This window comes from Neopsephotus bourkii, unplaced genomic scaffold (genome assembly GCF_033783945.1).
Source record: "Neopsephotus bourkii isolate Nb327-2 ecotype Australia unplaced genomic scaffold, CSIRO-AGI_Nbou_v1 NB_887, whole genome shotgun sequence".
NCBI lineage: Eukaryota > Metazoa > Chordata > Aves > Psittaciformes > Psittacidae > Neopsephotus > Neopsephotus bourkii.
In genome coordinates this window covers 2,047,276-2,065,248 of record NW_026901381.1, presented here as the reverse complement: position 1 = coordinate 2,065,248, position 17,973 = coordinate 2,047,276, and the positions used below count along the sequence as shown (strand labels likewise).

At 44.1% G+C, this 17,973-nt stretch overlaps 1 protein-coding gene across 2 annotated transcripts in view; it reads left to right on the top strand.

The window, feature by feature from the left end:
- GRIP2 (glutamate receptor interacting protein 2) overlaps positions 1-17,973 on the top strand; it is a 243,328-nt gene that overhangs the window by 119,135 nt on the left and 106,220 nt on the right. Inside the window, exon 1 of one of the 2 annotated variants that reach the window (XM_061357172.1) lies at positions 6,837-6,958. The exons of the other annotated variant lie outside the window; for it this stretch is intronic. Coding sequence (XP_061213156.1) covers positions 6,904-6,958 — 55 coding nt within the window. The 5' untranslated portion in view covers positions 6,837-6,903. Of the gene's footprint in view, positions 1-6,836; positions 6,959-17,973 lie in introns of those variants that run through there. 2 annotated transcript variants of the gene reach the window in all.

Here is a 17,973-nt window from a genome sequence, read left to right as displayed (position 1 = left end):
ATGGGCCCAATCCATGAAGGAAATGCAGATAGTGAGACTTTTAGGTTTCCTGACTGTAAAATGCAGCTTTGTTGGTTTTGGACATCAGCATAAAGTAGAAGCTATAGACTGAATTGTAGCCTTTGTGAAAAGCTGAGTTTGGTATCTTCTGATTAGAGAAATGAATGTGGCAATTTCTGGAGGAGGGACATGCAGGGTATTGGGGTAGGAAAGTACTTCAGAAATAGGGATAATAAATGAAGTCTGAATAGAGTAGACTTGAGAGCTGCAGTTCTTAACATCCCTCTTGGATGACAGAAGTAAATATCTCCCTTAGTGGGAAATATGACATTGCTGGTAAGTGCTTTTCTAAACACCGCCTGACAGTGAGACTTCATCCATTTTTAATTAAGCCATCTCAGTGATAATTACTGTGATTTAGCTATTTCCCAAACAGATCTCTTGTGAATTACGGGCACGGTCAATTCTTGGAAGAGTGAATGTTGGGCCACCTCTGTGACGGTGCAGCTCTGGGTCTGGTAACCAAAGGGGCTGGCAAATCTCTACCTACTGTCAAACAGGGTAAGGAAATCAAGCCTTGTGAATGAAAAAATGCTTAAGGTAGTATAAATTGATAAGTTTTGAGCTGGTTTTATGCATTTAATTGGGGCTGGTCTCAGTTCCCTGCTCTGCTGTTTGCTCCCAGTCCAATACTGGGCAAGCCACTATGAGCAGATTTTCTGCCAGAGTAAACTGGTGTGGCTGTTTTGCAGACAAGAAAGCAATGCCAATTGTATGTCGTGGTGGATGTGGTCATTAGATTTGATGGTGGACAAGGATAATTTAGCTTGATGTCCTGTACAAACACAGGCCAAAACCTTCATCTGTGTATCTCTAGTAACTTGGGCAAGATGGCAAACCTTCTGGTTGGTTTTCTGGAAGCAGACATCTGGTTTTGATTTAAAGAGACCAGAGCATAGATAATGTGCTCCTTCCTGCAGTAATTTGTTCCTGTGGGTGAAACACAAATAGTCCTTAAGACCTCTTGGATACTGCTATTTATTAATAATTGTGTAAATTCTAGCTTTCAGCCTTTTACTTAAAAAACAAGGTAGTTTCTTTTACTGGGGGCTAAATACCAGTAAACAGCAAATCTACCAGCACAAGCATGCTGCTTAAAAAGACACATGTATTTCCTAGCAGAAACAGTACTGATTCTGCACGATTATTCTACATTCCCCAGTATAACACGTCTAAAGTGAGGCTTGTTTGGTTTCAAAGCTAAGCTGCACGTTACACTTACTGCAGCTTTCCTATCGTCCTTTCTGGTGCTGGGAAGACCGATGGTGCTCTCTAAGTACAGATGGTGTTAAGTAAGATGGTGTTACTGTAAGTAACAGTCAGATTTGTGAACCATCTTTTTACTGTGCTCACAGTAACAGGCTGCAGCTGGCACTTAAACTGGGTAAGGAGAACCTGCTTAAAAGGAAAATGACTTTTGGCCTTTGGCAGACTAATGTGTCTCAGGGTGTTACTAGCTAATTGCTTCATTAGCACAACAGTGGTGTAAAATCCAGTGTGAAGGCTGTTGGGAGTACATACATGAAGGCATAGTGTGACCCCTGTCTAGGTTAGCATCTGCAGTCAGTGTTTGCAAGAGGCTTTCTTCCTTCTAAGTAAATTGGCACTCAGAGTGAGCAGCAATACAGCACATGGAGATAAGACTATTTTAATTTCTTGCTTCAGGAGACTCAGCTGTCTCCTTGGAAAGACTGATGCCTTGTCCATGGATTCACAGATTGAACAAACATACTGGACCATTTAATTATTAACAAATGGCTTCAGCATTTCCTGGCAAAATAAACCATGGTCTTAGGCTGAGTCCCAACAACAGTGTTCCACCTCGAGGACCACACTTCGTACCACAAGCAACAGGCAGTACCACTTTTGTCATCACTCTTTGGAGTAATACAGCCCTCATAACCCTGTTTCCAAGTGTATGCAATGTTTTCTTGCAGTTAAATAGCTTCTTTTTACTACTATTTCACTGCAGCATTTCCAGGTAGGGACCTGGCTCCTCTTACACTCTCCTGTGCAGAAGCTGGAAAAAAAAGATGGGCTCAGTATCAAGCACCTGAGCTTTTGGTTTGCTCTGCATGCTGATAAGGCTGTGGCATCATCACTGAAATACTACAAGGGAATAACATAAGACTACTTTTACACAGAAATTGTTAAGCTGTTCTTCTGAGCTAATAATTTTAGGAGGAGGAGGTGTCTAAGTAATACTGATAGGGCTCAAGTTGGAAGCTCAAAAAAGGAACAAAGATGTGAATGTTTAAATCAGCTCCTGCCTTAGCTTTGGGACATAATCCAAATGCCATTCACCTACTTGAATTGCAGAAAAATGCCCATAAAATCCTAGACATTCCTGCCAATCTGGGGTGTGAATTATGGAGAGGACAAGTAGGGAGACATCATCAGTACATAGCTTTCACACCTGGCCTTCACTCATCTTTAGATAAATCTTCCTTGAGTTCTAGTCTCAGTCTAATCTAAATACAGACCACCAGGATCTCAGTGGTTTGGCTTGGAAGCACAGTCCCCATGAGTGTTACTCTTGAACTGTGGGACTGTGGTGCATGCACACTGCTGCATTTGTGGTATCAGCAAATACAATGGTGAGAACAGGGTATTTCTCCAAAGAGCATCTTGCTGGTTTCTTGCAGCTGATGCTAAGGAACGTTGAGAGTCTGGAGAAGTTCTAATTAAGGGAAATAATTGCATATAGGCAGAAATTAGACATGGCATTTCTTACGACGTGGCCCTCTGTGGGTTTGTAAAGAGTTGCCCAGCATATTGAGAGCATGTGTCAGAGAAATCAGAGTGGATGCAGAAATAAGAAGAGCTTTCAAAATGCTGAGGGTGAAGGTTAATGACTGAAGCCTGTTCATCTACTTAGCTGAATACAGTTTCATGACAGACTGCCACCTTCATAAGTTATTGTCAGGGTAATTAAAGCTAATAGTGCCACATCAAACTTCTCGCCCTGATGTTACTCTGTTGGAGTCTTTGGCACCACACAGGGGAAAGCTGTAGCCATGCTAATTAGGACCAGGAAGGTACTTGTAAAGCATAATTTAGACCATATCCTTTTGGGGATTGTCTACTAACCAAGCATGGCTTCAATGAAATGGTTCATCGTTCACGCTGCCACCAGGATCATTTATTAACGGTAATCAGTTTAAGCAGTACGAGTGTCAGTGTGGGCTGAGCATCTTCTCCCAACCCTTTGTTATTGACAGCGTCAGTACACGAGGACAAACAAGTTCAGATCGGCTTTGCCAAGCTGTTAGTCTGACCCCCTGCCCTGAACTAACAGTATTTGTCAGTGTTGCATTGTATTTAATAGGCACCAAGAGGCAATAAACTTGGAGCTGGGGGTCTGTTCAGTCACTTTAGGAGGGGTGAGCACCTTTCTGCCTGCTGGCTACCCTGGTGCTGCTCTGCTTTATGAGAGGATATGGGCAATTCAGTGGGAATTCACTCCTCAGGAAGGAGAGTACTTCATCACTGACACGCGGCATCCCAGGAGTCTATGGGATATCTGATTTTTATAGATCAGCCCACACTGAGTTTGGCTGAAGGCATTACTGCTTTGCATTTGCTGTTTCAGCATTGATCTGACTTGCTTGTCTAAGAGAGACTCTTTGTCTCCAGATGCTTTAATGCCACATTTGGCCAATGTTATTTGCTTCTGTGCCTCTTGGAGAGCTCCTGAACTCTTAGGGGGAAATATCTTAACGTGCACTGTGGCAGGAATACTTTTGGGATACCTACATTCTGTTGTTGGCCAGTCCTGGACAGCGTTATCCAAGAAAATCTGTTCACCAAGGGCAAGACTTTAACAAAGTGGTGTAGTAAGAAGGCAGGCTCTTCCATAGATTTTGTTAGTGATCCCTGAAATTACTCCAGTGAGAAGTTACTTACAGTCTATTTATAGAGCAAAACCATCCGTAGTGAACTCTGTTTATTTTGCTTTCTTTTTAAATGGAAGCTGTACACTGGTTAGCCAGTTTAATGTGGTCTGATCTATAGTGATGCTAAAAAAGCCTGTTAACCCAGTATCTGGCAATAATCTGGTTTTACTTCTTGCAGACAATGTGCAAATATAAAATGAAAAGAGAAGGGAAAAAAAGGCTGCCATTCCATAGGAATCTGCATTTCTCTCCCTAGAAACCAGTTTTATGGTTCTGCTTGCTGACTACCTATAGGCATCCAGAATTGAAGTAGATGTAAGGTTGGAACATCCTTTAAACTAATGAAGAGAAAACGAAAATAACCTGAACAAATACACAGAGCCAGTGTTATCAGTATTTGTAACATTAATGCATTCAACCATAACTGTAGTTGTTAGTAAGGAAATACTGCCTTTTCAAACACGTTTTAGTGCAGTGTGTAATTTTCAGGATATATATTAGGCACATGGGCTTTCGCATTATTATTCCTGAGAAAGGAAACAAACTATATGGCATCTTCAAGGGAAAAATGAGCTAATTTAATGTGAGCTCTACTTTGAATAGTTTCTGCTCCTTTAATTTTGGTCTAATACATGTTTTTAAATGCCTATGTAAAAAGAAGACTGTTTTCTTCCTTAATGTATCTCCACAGTTTGCTGTTATAGAAAAGGTGTAATCAGTGCCAGACAAATGCAGCAGTAGACACGTATATTCTGAATACTGCATATTCATTAATCACACCGTGTTTTACTTTATCTTTCTGAAACTTGGTGTAGATCTGTTTTCATTGTGCTTGTGCATTATTTGCCATGGATTCTATAGGTTGGAAGAGCCACTTCAAATACTGGAGATGATAAATGGTAATAGATTTCCCATTACACAAATGCTTTTTTATCCGCTTAGCTTAATTGCTGCATTTCTCACTCCTCCTATTGTGTGCTCGTGATGACCAGTGTCCCCACAGTCATTTTCTTAGCTGAAATGAGGATTAGATTTATGTGTGGGAGAGCTGAAAACACAGTTGTTCCAGTATCAAAGAGGAGCAGCTGTGTTTTGTTTGCAACTGGAATTTCCTCTGAGGTAAACCCAGTTCTCTAGGGACATGCAGGCAATTCCCCATGCTGAAGATGTTCTCTGAGCCTTTCAGAGGAGGCTAAACTGGATCTTAATATTCAGTTTTGTGTCCGAATATGCTTAAATCCCAGTGATGAACCTAAAGAGAGGATGCAGTGGCATGGTTCCTCTAGTCCCACATGCATGTTTCTCATGCAGTACAAACACACTCAGGCTTTATCTTCTCTAAGAGGCTTTTAAATACATGTTACATGTAAGTTTATCTGTATGTAATACACACATACACACTTGTCACTGCTTTCAACTCTGTTTTAAAGAAAACAACAAGGAGTCAAGAAGAGAATCTCAGGTGCTGTTACATAAAGATTGATCTCTAAAGGAGGCACTGAGGGCTTATTGAGTTTTGAGGGTCTGTAACTGGAATTCCTGTATCTATAATTCAGTGTTACTGCTCTGGGATTGCCATTTGTGCTGTGAACGCTGCCACATAGAATAGATAGGGCTGGAAAGGACCTTAAGATCATCCAGTTCCAGCCCTCCTGTCATGGGCAAGGACACCTCACATTAAACCATGCCACCCAAGGCTTCATCCAACCTGGCCTTGAACACTGCCAGAGTGTTCATGAGCACGTGTTCAGAGCAGGTCTCTTTTAGCCCTTTTCCTTGCTGGAAAGCTGTCTGGGTCAGTCTGTGTTACAGCTTCTTTTGGTTCCAAACTTAGACCTTTGAGTTTGAATTTACTTAAACTGGGCATGTGTCTTTCCAGCCTAAAATGTTGGTAATTGCCTGGTAACTCAGTGCAGATACAGAAAGGTGAGGCATCGGAGGTTGATGGTGAGGGTTTGTATGGGGCTGGCTTCTTGTGGGGACCCTGAGTGGTCCTGCCAAGAGCGAGGCATCCGTTTGGCCTTCCTAAATTCCCTGGTAAATCTGCCCCAAATAAGCTTGGTGTCTTCTATTAGTCAATAACCCTGTGGAGAACCAGCCTGGGTTGGTTGTGGAGAACCTGCCCGCTGTCCTCTGCTGCATGCAACAGCTTATAAAGGCAAAAGCTTTCCAGCAGTTTGGAAGGTGCAGCCCCGAACTGCTCCAAGGCTGCTCCATCCCCAGCAGAAATATCCAGGAAGATCCATCATCCCATTCTGCAAGTTGGAGGTGGGACTTGGGCTACATTCAGGCCCATTGTTTGGGGAGCTGATGTTCAGCAGGTGGCTTGTGTTGTCCCTGGGATGGTGGCTTCAATCTCAGATCTGTGGGATGTTGTTGATGGTTTCTACAGCCACAGAAAGCTCTTTTGCGGATAGTTTCTTTAGCAGAAAGGTTATTTAGCAGAACTTGTGGTGCTGGGGCTGTTAGCAGCACATACCCCCATGGCATGTGCACCGGTGCTGGGTTTATGGTGAACAGGTCCCATAAAATCAAGGAATTTTATTTCCTTTGCTGTGGGAAGCTGTGGTTTGTCTTTCTGGTGAAGTGCAAGCATGAACCCGTATGTGCTAAGGAGCAGTGTTACTTGGCAAATTAATATGTTAATGTGATACCAGATTCCCAGCCGGAGACTGGCGATAGGCTTCTAAACATCGATGAGTGAGTTCAGTCTGGACAAGGTAACAAGAGCGCTTTGCTCAAAGTGTTGGAAAGGGGCTGTGTCCCCTCTAGCTCTGTCTTTGCCACCCTCCCCACGGAAACCCTTCCCTCCCGCTCCCTCTGCCACTACATAAAGCACGGCTCCGTTCCACTGTGGCCATGCATGAGCTCCGAGCAGGGGTGCGGAGGGGGAAGCGGCACGGAGCCATGTGAGCGCCGCGCCGGAGCCTGCGGGCGCTCGGGGAAGATGTTCGCTGTTTCGCTCAAGTGCCGGCTCGGGGTGCTGAGACGGAGGAGCAAAGGTACGGTGAGAGGCGGGCAGCTCGCTCCTGCCTGCGAGAGACGGGCTCGGAGGGGACTGGCTTCAGCGTCTGCTTTGCCTTAGCTGGGCAGGAGGAAATCACCTGCATGGTCTGTGATTGATTATCACTCCTGATGTACATTGGCGAGAAGGGGGGGGAGCAGAGTTGGTTTAGTTTCTTGCATGTCACACGTTTTTCAGAGGCTGGGTTTTCTTTCCCCCATTGATTCTCTGGGTTTTAATTCTGTCCTTCTGCCACGGTTATTATTGCAGTAAAGTAGATTTAAAGGTGCCTCAGAGCATCACCGGGTTTCCCATCTCCCATGCAGGAGCTGTTACTTTGCAGGGAGAAGCACTTGGGTGTTTGTCGGATGCCACCAAACTGTTTGGGACTGTTTGATTGAAAGGATGAGAAAACTGGGAGGATAACAGGGAGAAAACAAACGGTGAGAAGATCTGAGGACTATTTTAAGTGTATCTCAGAGGAAGTTATCGGACACAGGGCGGAGTTTCTGTGCTCAGAGTTCTGCAGCATTGCATGTGAGTTTTCTGCACCAGGCTGTGATCCCACGGTCTGTGCCCCCTGGCTCAGTTGTGTGTTAGGTGGTCTGTGAACTTCCATGGTGGAAGGTGCTGCGGCTGCTGGTGCTCAGTCCTCTTGCTGTTGCCTTTGATTTCTGACAGGTTTGTGTTTGCCTGGGGCCTGGAGCCCTTGCTGGGAGCTCTGCTCTCCTGTGCAAGCCCTTCCTGCTGGTGGCACTCCTGCAGCAGATTGAAGTCCTTGTGTGTAAAGGAAGATGACCTGTGTTTTTACAGGGACCTCTAACGATAAACATCTTTTAGGGGCCCTGTGTGTAACTTAGTTATTATTGATTTCAGTCTTCACGGAATGAACAAACTCAGTTGTTAGCTTTACTCGAAGTGAGAAAGACTCGTGCAGGGGCTATGTGTTGATGCTCAGGATCTCTGTCAGGATACTGGCAGGTAGAAAGGGAAGGGCCTGAACAAATTGTGTATGTCTGAGGTGGACCAGACCTTAAGTTCAGTTCCTCTGTGTGATTTGCCTTGGCAAGTAACAAGTATTTGCTCAGCTCAGGGTTGTGATTCAGTGGGACATACCTGAGCACAGAGCAGGAACCTGAGGGCTGCTGCGCTTGATATCGATTATTGGGTGCTAAGACAGCACGTGGGTTATGGTTGCCTTGTCATGCTCCTGCTACTGTGGTCAGTGGACATGCAGAGGCACCACCAGGATGGTCTCTTGTGCCCTTTGCTGCACACAAGGGGAGCTTTATTTCAGGTGTAATAATATGTGTTTGGCAGCAGTCGCCTTTGACAGTTTCTGCTGGGATCTCTTTGCTTCTTCTCTTCCCTGGTTTGAAGGCTTCATGGGATTCTCTCTGCACTGGAAGAAGTTTCATGTTGTGTCAAACAGGGTGGCACAGGCAGGCTTTCCAGTTTCTAGAGTGACACTTGGAAGTGCTTGGATCAAACACAACCGTGGGGCCCTTTATAGTGGGGAGATACCAGAAGATTTGATGCTCTGTGTTTCTAGTTCTTTTTCCTGGCACTTTTTTTTTGCCCAGGCTTCCTAAAGGAGTTGACAATAATGTTGTAACATGAGGGCTTTCTCTTATGCAGTTTTCCAGGGAAGTTAGCAGTGAGTGTTAAGACACAGGGGGTGTAAATGCATTTGTGCCTGCAAAACACTGTGGAAATGCAGCTTGAGATTGTAACGGAGGTTAAAAGAATGTTATCCCTGCACTACTTGATTAAGTTTCGGTGGCTTTGGTTGAAATATTTAAAATTGACTGAAATCACCTGCATTTCTTAGTGACAGATTTAAATGAGAGAATCGCTAATCCAGTGCTAAATTGTACTGCTTTGATCAAGGATTAAACTGAGATGGAATTGGCTTTTGGGGCTACAGCTTTGAAATGAGCAGCCAGAGAGAGACGTTGTTACTTCGGTGCTTTGGAGCAGCTGATTTTTAAAGTACATCCCCAAAAGATTGAGTAATAATAAGTGATGCCTTGGCACTGTTGCTACCAGAATGGGCCCATCATGACTGGGCAGCAACCAAGGATGGGAGCTGATATAAATTATGCTAGTGAGTAATGAACTCTGCTGCATTTCCCATCTGTAAATGCTCAAAAAGTAACTAGCTATCTGTTGCATCAGAGGGGATGGTCAGGCCTGGTAAAAGCACTTGTTATTGGGCACTAAAAATCCCCCCTCAACTTTGTTTCAAAGACAGAAAGGAAGACACAGTGAAGGGGTCTGCAGAGGAATGTGTGGAAGTGGCAGATACCCCAGCCCAGTAACTTGTGTGTCCTCTGATCCAGGCATTTATGTGACCTTGTATCCTAAACCCATGTGCCCTGCCTGGCTCTGCAGCTGCATGCTTGTTAGGGGAGATACCCTTCTGCTCAGAGCTGCTAGTAATTTAATTGTAAGGTGATGTGTTCAAATCTCAGCTATGGTGCTGCTGTTACTTTTATGTAGTTTTAAGCTTAAACATCTTCATGGAAATAAAGATTAATTTCCCTGTACTCATTTGCTACTCTCTACTTCATAACAGACCCCTTCCCACAGGCTGGCACTTCTTAGGCAAGCTTTCCCACAACTCGCTGCTTTCTGCTGTATTTTCTTTTCCTTTCCCAGCTAATCCCCTCACTTCAGAGAGAAATTCTTGCTGTTTGTCCTCTTGGATTCCTGCTTTCCTTCTCTTGCTGAGCCCATGAGCTTTTCCTGGCATGGGGAACATCTGCAGTTAATCCAGCGGGCATTCATTTGGCTGGCTGGGGGCAGCCTGTGCTTCCCTGCCTGCCAACATGGGCTCATACAGCTGCAGGGCTCCTCACTCCTCTTCAAAGGCCCTTGACCCTCTGCAGAAGGTGCTGTTAAAACCCCCAAGGAACAAATAGTCACTTGTCCAATGCAATAATTAAACTTCCTCAGTATTAGAGGGTTTTTCCATTGGAAAAGCTAAACAACATGCTGTAGATGTCATATAACAAATGTCTGTTTGAAGGGTGGTTGCCCCTGTGTTAGTGCCATGCATCCCATTTCTATATGGCTATGCCTGATGTTCAGCTGAGCTCGAACTGGACCTGTGGTAGTGGATGGTTGGCTTCCCTGATAACCCCCAGTTACTGCAGCAAATCAGCTGTATTTTATCAATAAGTAAACAGAAGGGATGGAGAGCCTAAATAATTAACCAGGTACATGTGTCGGCCTGAAAAGTAGCAAATTAGGCAATTTAAAGGCACTTTCACTGTTTCTTCTGCTTTCTAAGTCTGCAGCCCAAAGGGAGGGGATGCTCTGTAAGAGCTGGTGACACCAGGAGCTGCCTGAGCCACCAGCAGCAGGTATTAAGGGGCTTGGACCCCACTGCTATAGCAGAAGCAAAAATACAAAAAAGCAAAAATCTTGCTTTGAGATGCTGAAAACATGTTTATTTTTGTCCACTCTAATTCTTCCCAGTGTGTGGTGTGATGATGTTAGAGCAATAGAAGTCAATTTTGCTGCCGCTTTGTCAAAAGCTGCCATTTGGAACATGCTAGGCATCACGATTTGTGAAAGAAAATGCATGTTCTGCTTTCCTTCTCCTTACCTCTGTGTTTTTCAACCTTTTAAGCTTCACTGAGTCATGTTGACTATTTTTTGGTTTGGTTCTTCATCTCTTGTTTGAATGGGAGCTGAGAACCTAAGTAAGCAGAGGAAAAACACCCAACCCCCCCAGGAACAAACTAGAAGAATATGTTCAGAAACACTGTCAAACAGGATGCAACTTGCAATGAAAGGACCAATTTTGGCACAGCAGCTTTTACAGCAAGATCCAGACTTTTGAAGATAGCACATTTGTGTGTGTAGGCATCCTGACTTGTCCTTTAGACAGCAGTTGCTATGTCCTGATGTTTGGTTTTATTTCCATGTTTTTATTGTGCACAGTGTCATGGAAATCTATCTGAGGAATCAGCAACAAGTTCTTGTGCCACGTTGCCTTGTTTGCTGTACAGCAGTATTGAGCTGTAAAGTATCCTGGCTGTTTCATAGCGGGGAGTGTTTCTGCCATGGGGGGTTTCTGTCACCAAAAGATTTGCTTGATGCAGAAAACCCAGGAATGTTTGAGAAAACAAGGGGAAAAAGAGGAAAAAGATGGTTAAGCAAGGTATCTGTTCCATCCAGTGGTGTGGTGTCAAGTCTAGGGCACCACAGTGAAGTGAGGGAGTGAAAAGTCCTACGTAGCATCTATTCCTGGAGGAGGCAGCAGTCGTCATTACTGCATTTACCCTCCAGGTCTGGAGTAGCCAGTAAAACAAAGCAGTTTTTATTTAGCAATGGGCAACCAGCACACAGAAGCCAGAGTTCACCCCAAAATGGAGCTACGGCACAGAGGTTGAGCCCATGGTCTCAGCAACCTAAGGCTGAGCGCAATACTGTAGCACAGAAAGTTGTTTTTCCTGTTGAGTGCTTGAGATACTTTCCTCCTGATTCCATTTCTCACACAAAGCTATGTGAGATTTTTGCCTGCTTCTTCTAAGTCAGTGAATAATGCAAAGCGGCCTGGAAGTCAGCATTTCAAACAGGCAAGGAAATACCTTGATCTCCTATTCCCCTGCACCTGTAGAGCTTTTTATCTGTAGTATCTCTTCCCTCGTCGACAGGAGTCTGACTTTGTGTTACTCATGGGGATGCACTGAATCACACTTCTTCAGTTCTTGTGGAACTGACTGGGGATCTGCAGTAGGTCTGTCTGGAGGCCAGTCTGCTCCTGTGCCCCAGGGTCATGTAGAGGAAATTCCAAGGGGTTTTAGGTCGATTAGCTTCTCAGTTGCTTTGCTCCCTCAGTGTGTCAGGAAATGCTTTAATTGGGGCAAATCAACCCAAATCTGACAGAATGGCACCCCATGACCAAGTCACCACCAATAGGTTTTGTGTGATGCTGTTCTCCCTCCTCATCAAAGCCTTAAAACTCAGGGCTCCCACCAGGCTGTTCAGTGCCCCCAGGGTGACATCTGAAGCAACTAGGCAAAGTTAGAAGCCTGCATCAGTCAACGTGTTTTTTTCCCCCTTTTTCTGTTACAGCCACCTAATCCAAAAACTGAGGTGCTAGAAAGGCAGGAACTCAAGTTATCTACAGGATGATGCTACCAGTGTGGGATGTTTTATACCTTGCTGGCAGATCTAGGCTTTCTATCCCATCTCAGTGTAAATACCTGGTAAGGAACTAGGTTTTTATTTCCTACTTTGATGGAATTATTTTGAATGTAATGGTATTATGAAAAGGATTTATTAAATAACAAAATGCTTTAGCAGTGCATTGCAGAAGAATAAAAGCACAAAAAATAATGTGAAGTGAGGTTTCAGCATCTGGCACTGGAGCCCTGAGATGATAACAAGAGTACATATTAGCAAGGTATAAAGGTCTGTGTTTTAATTTATGTTCTTGTAATCTGGCCAAAAAGAGATGTTTTTATGAGTTACAGATACAAACAGGTACAAACAGCCAAAGCAGCATTGGCATTTGCTGTAGGCTAAAATTAGGGTCATTTTTCAGTTCCAACACATCTGGTGGTCACCAGCTGCTCTCCTAACATAACAGTTAACTAATAACAAGAAGTGCTGCTTTAGCTTTTCCTCCCTGACACACTATGCTGGCTAATTTAGCTTGGGTAAAAGAAGCAATCTCTCACCCTGTGTCTGGACAGGATGTGGACAGCATCCCTCCATTCACCTTGGTCTCTTGTATGAGCTAGTTACATCCTGCTGTACTCAGGAGCAGGAAAATAGCACCATGCACCTCATCCTTGATTCCAAGTTCTCTGCTTTCTTACTTTAATAAGGCTGTATAAGATTCTTCTCTAAACATGCTGTAGTGCAAATTTGAGGCTCAGTGATGCCGACACGTTGGAGTTGGGGTTGTGTCCTTGCCCAGGCTGCCAGCCTCGTGCTGAACTTTTCTCCTCTTCTTGGTTTCACTCAGCTCCTGAGGGCTATTGTAACCTAGTTTTATGTGAGCCATTTGCTTTCCTCTCTCTTGCTCTTTTTGCTTTACAGAGGAGAGCCAGATTCATCACACAAAGCCATGGAAATCACAGCAGCGTGTAACGCGGGGCTTGATAACTGATAGTGGGAGGGTGCAGGGGAAGGGTTGTGCTCCTTACCAAATCACCATTTAGCAAGCCCCAAGACATCTTTCCACAATTCCTTTTTTCAGTCCACTTCAGAAAACACAAAACCAAAAGGAAACTAACTGCCTTTTCAAATACATGGTCTATCTTCACAACCAACATGCCCCTTCTCATCCGAGTGCATTGGACTGTAAAGGAACAGTCATAAGAATATGTCTGAGGAGAAAACACTTTTTTTTGTGCACTGAGAAAACATGCCCAGGAAGAAAAACAAGTGCTTTGGACATTTGTCCAGAATCTTGAAGCTGTTTGCTTCATGCTGTTGCTGTGACTGCTGTCTCAGATCGGCATCCATTGCACAAGGGCAGAACACCAAATAAAAGAATGAAGGTGATGAAACCCCAACACTTGCTGAGGTACTTGTGTGTGAGGATATTTTTCACAAGGTCCCTTAGCCTGGACATCAAATTACCCAGAGGCTCATCCTGTCAGTGAGAATATGTAGTCTTTTCTCTGCTCACTGGTGTGTCAAAGGAGGAAATAGAATTCTCTTTCACTCAAAGGCTTTGCATATCATCCTTGAAGGTATTTTTTTGCCCATCTCCACTTGCTTGTCTCTTGTTTTGCTTAAATTGTGTTTGCACACGTTTAAAAGTTTTGGGAAATTGGGAATGTAACTGATACATCTGGCAGTGAGGAGGACAGAGTCTATCTCTCCATCTAATTTCTTCCCAGATCTATTGCAACCCGTGTGAATGGTCCAAGAAACGGAGGTGGTTGGGAGCTTTTTAGTTTAAAGGGAGAATTAGAACCCAGGGATTTACAGGATCTTTAGTTTTGATGTACCTGCCATTAGAAGCTCTTTCCTGAATGGAAGATGAACTTTATAACCACAGTCGGGTTAAAGAGGAAGAGACATTTCCCTGAGCACTAGGCAGTGACTGGGTGGTTGGGACATTCATGTAAGCGTAGAGATTCCAGCTCTGATCCCTGCTGTGCCCAATTTAGATCTGGAGATGGAACTGGCATCTCGGGTTATCAGCTATGATTTGTACAGCCTCTGTATCATCACAAAGGAAAAGAATCAGTTTTTGCAAGACAAAAAATACTTCTCCACTCAAATCTGCTGTCAGTGCAACAAGAGATGCTCATGGCGATATGAATCCAATAGCACAGGTTTCTCTTCCTGAAGTAATTCTTCCTCTATCTGTGAGGGCTCCAAGGTTGAGCATTGATTTATCCAATACCTGTTCATTGATCCCAGCTGGAAAATAAAGTCATGGCCAGATACCAGTCACTGTCCTCATATATTAGCATCACCTACGGCCTTATATCTCAGAGATACTAGCAAGGTCTTCTCTCCGACAAAATCATCTCAGATTGGTAAAGCAGGAATAATTCCTTTTGATTTCTATGATACGAAGCTGAACATTCATAAAAAATAGAGAAGTTTTCAGAAAGCAAGGAATTTAAATAGTAATAATACACTGTCTGCATTCCTCCTGTGGAGCGAGCATTGCTTCCCTGAGCAGTTAATTTCTTATGCATTTTTTTTCTTTGAGTCTATTCTTGTGTTTTCTGATGAGCTGCTTCCCTGCCCTGGCAAGAGCTATGGCTTACAGTTTTGTCTTCAAGCAGTGATCATAATAATAGATATTAAAATGATTCAAGACATTTTGGTCCTAGAGCACCCATATTCCTTTGTACTAATCCTGTTTATACATTCATTTCTGGGAAGAAACTCCGAAGAAATCTATAGAGAGGATAAAACAGAGTGATTTGAACAACAGAAAGCAATTTTAACATCCCTCATGGGGTAAATTAAAATGATTTTAGTGTTTCTGATAGATTTTTCTCGGAAAACAGTCAAGAGCTGAGCTTTTGTTGTGTAAGTTCAGGCTTTGTCTGTGTGTCTGTCTGGCTGCGGTGGTATCATCTGGCTGGTTGCAAGCAGCATAGGAGATGTGCTGATGGTTAAAGCCTCAATGGCCAGGTCCACCTGAATTTGGGGAACCTCAGGGGTGAATTAAACCGTGCAAAGCCTCTGACCCTGCAGCACATACATGGTACTGCTGGTAAATGCAGATGGATTGGCTACATTTGTTACTGTAATCCATATGGACATAACAAACAGCTTGGTGCATTTCCCACTTCTAGGTGTCAGATGAAGTTCAACCCAAGCATGAATATCATCAGCTTTTAAAAGCTGATGTGAACTTGTGTCATGGTTCAAGGACCATGGATTCAAGGATTCTCTGACTGCATTGGCCTGGGATTTGCTCCAAGACCTATTTTGTTTAGGGGCTTCTTTATAAACCCTGGATTGGCCACCCATAATCTGGCTGGAGCCTTTTGAAGCCTTGAAGTATTGAGCTAGGTCTAAGTTAAGGTTGCCCACCTAGTACTGTCTTTTCCCCAAAAGGAGCTGTAAAATCCTGTTGAAGCTGAAGGTCTGACCAACTCGTGTGGGTCAGAGCCTGAATTCTTTGTGGTTACTCCTTTGAGGCCCATTTCAGGTCCATGCTCAGTGACTCCTCACCACAAGGAATGTGAATTAGAGCCATGGTGCCTGGATGGAACCCAGCATGACCAGTCTGAGTAGCAGGTCAGTGTGATGGACTAGTGGCAGAACTAGACATGCTCTTGGGAGATGCCGGGAGTTACTGAACCTCCCTTCATCTGCCACTTCTACTGTAGCTTGAGGTAACATGATATTTCCATTTTCCAACAGCTGCACTACTTTTTTCCCCTGCACATAAGCATCAAATGCTGTTTGCTGAATATTTCACTCGTTCTTATTTGGACTGAAGGTTTCTGTTACCACTGGCCCTTAGGGGACCAATTTAGCTGCACTGAACCAGTTTTGGTGTTCAGTTCCCTTTTTTCAAAGAGCTGCATTTCCACATCAGTTGCACCCTTCGTATGCTGGCATCTTCCACACTTCTAGCTCAATGAATGTATGAAAAAGCTATTTCTTCCCTTTGTCTATCCTCACACATATATATGCCTCTGCTATCTAAATGGTGGGGGGACATGAAAGTCATGCTGAGAAGTGGGGGAGATTTTGATGTAAATGATGTACCACAAGGGACACAACCCCATTCCAACCGAGTGGGGTTTAAAGCACAGAAATGCAAAATATTCAGCCCATGTATCATTAAAGTGTTGCAACAAAACCTCTCCCAGCCATCAAGTGCCTGAGTAAATCTGAACTGCTGACTTGTGTCTCAGCTCTCTGCTCCAACCTGCGCTATGGTAGCTGTAATTGCGAACACATCCTGCAGCATCCTGTTGTCTGTAGGGTTCTTATCCCAGGTAAATTGTCACCCTGTTGGTGTCTTGTGGCTTTCGTGCCTTGAGGGGAAGCCTGCAAAATTCACCTTGCTCTTTCTGAGTGTTAGTAAGAGATGTGGGCAGAGGAGGTAATCTCAGTCTGGTGTGGTTTTCTGATAAAATACACAGGATTAAAGGTAATATGGGGGTGTTTTGGTATCCATAGTATTCTGAAATGATTATTGGAGATGTAAATGCAATAAGTGTGAGTATTATTTTTAGGTTATGACTTTCCTTAATTTAACTGAAGCTTGTGGTGTTGATGTCATGGTAGAGGATAGAGGGCTAAGGGTGTTATTACAAGGAATTTTCAAGCTTCAGCACATGGATCTTTTCATCAGGCTGATGCTCTGTAATCACACAGATGCTTTAAAAAAGCCTGTCTCACTGTCTGGCTTGTATCATCTTTCCCTACTCAGCTGCATAGGCATCAGCCTATTCACACTCTAAGGATAAAGACACCAGAGCCAAACCAGACTCCTGGAGAGGATCTGTGAAGCTGGTGTGTGCATGTGTCCTGCACTGAGTGTGTGAATACCCCGAAATCCTTCTGGGCCATTAAACAGGATCCTTATTTCTCTTCAGATTGTAGCATCTCAGTGACGGATTGCAGAACTCTGCCTATCAGTTCAAGCTCTCAAAGCCCAGCTCATGTGTTTCCTTTCCCATCTTGTGCACAGGCTGTTATCCCCGTTGGCTCCAGTTTACTGGATGCTGCTGCTCAATTCTGCACAGTCAGACTCTGCTATTTGGGGATGGCACTGAAGCAGCATTATTTATTTGCTTTTCCCATTCCATATGCATGATACCCCTTCCCTTAAATGACAAATAGTGGCTTTTGTGGGGTGACACATGCAGAACCCCCCTGCCTGCATACTTGGGCTTGAAGTGACCACCTAAAGCCCAGGACACCTTGCTCTCCCAGTTCTCCCATGTTCAAAACACGGCTTTGAACTGGTTCCATGCTTGGTGGCAAAGGAGATGTCAAGCTGATCCCCAGCAGAAACCCAAGTCATGATGGGCTGGGATCCATTGGTTTATTTGTGGCATATCCTCTTGGCTTTGGTAGTCGAGTTATTAAAATGATGTTCGTCAGCACACCAAAGAGGGTTGGGGGGGGAGCTTTGCATCTTTCATGCGGTTTGATCCTGCTTGGCTTGTTAACGCTCCATTGCTTTTGTGATTAATTATTTAGTCTTCTCCCCTGGTACTGGGGTATAATAGCACAACCCCCATTTCTGCTGAGGCTCACAGTTCTTTGCTTTTCCCTGCAAGCCCTTTGCACCACCTCAAAGCACAGAGCATCATGTTTTTGTGATCACCTGGGCATAGCTTCTTCAGCTGTTTGATTTTTGGGGGTGTTGCTTCTTACCTGGATTCTATAAAGCTATGTGTGCAAAGAAGTTTTTTGCACCCAGTGCTCAGACACCCTCCTGCACATAGCAGGGGCTTATGCCCATGGTGAAGCAGATGTTGGATGACCGCTATGCTTGCTGCTCTGGTTAGGTGCTAGAGGACTGGTGCAGGATGAATTTGTACTTAGTGG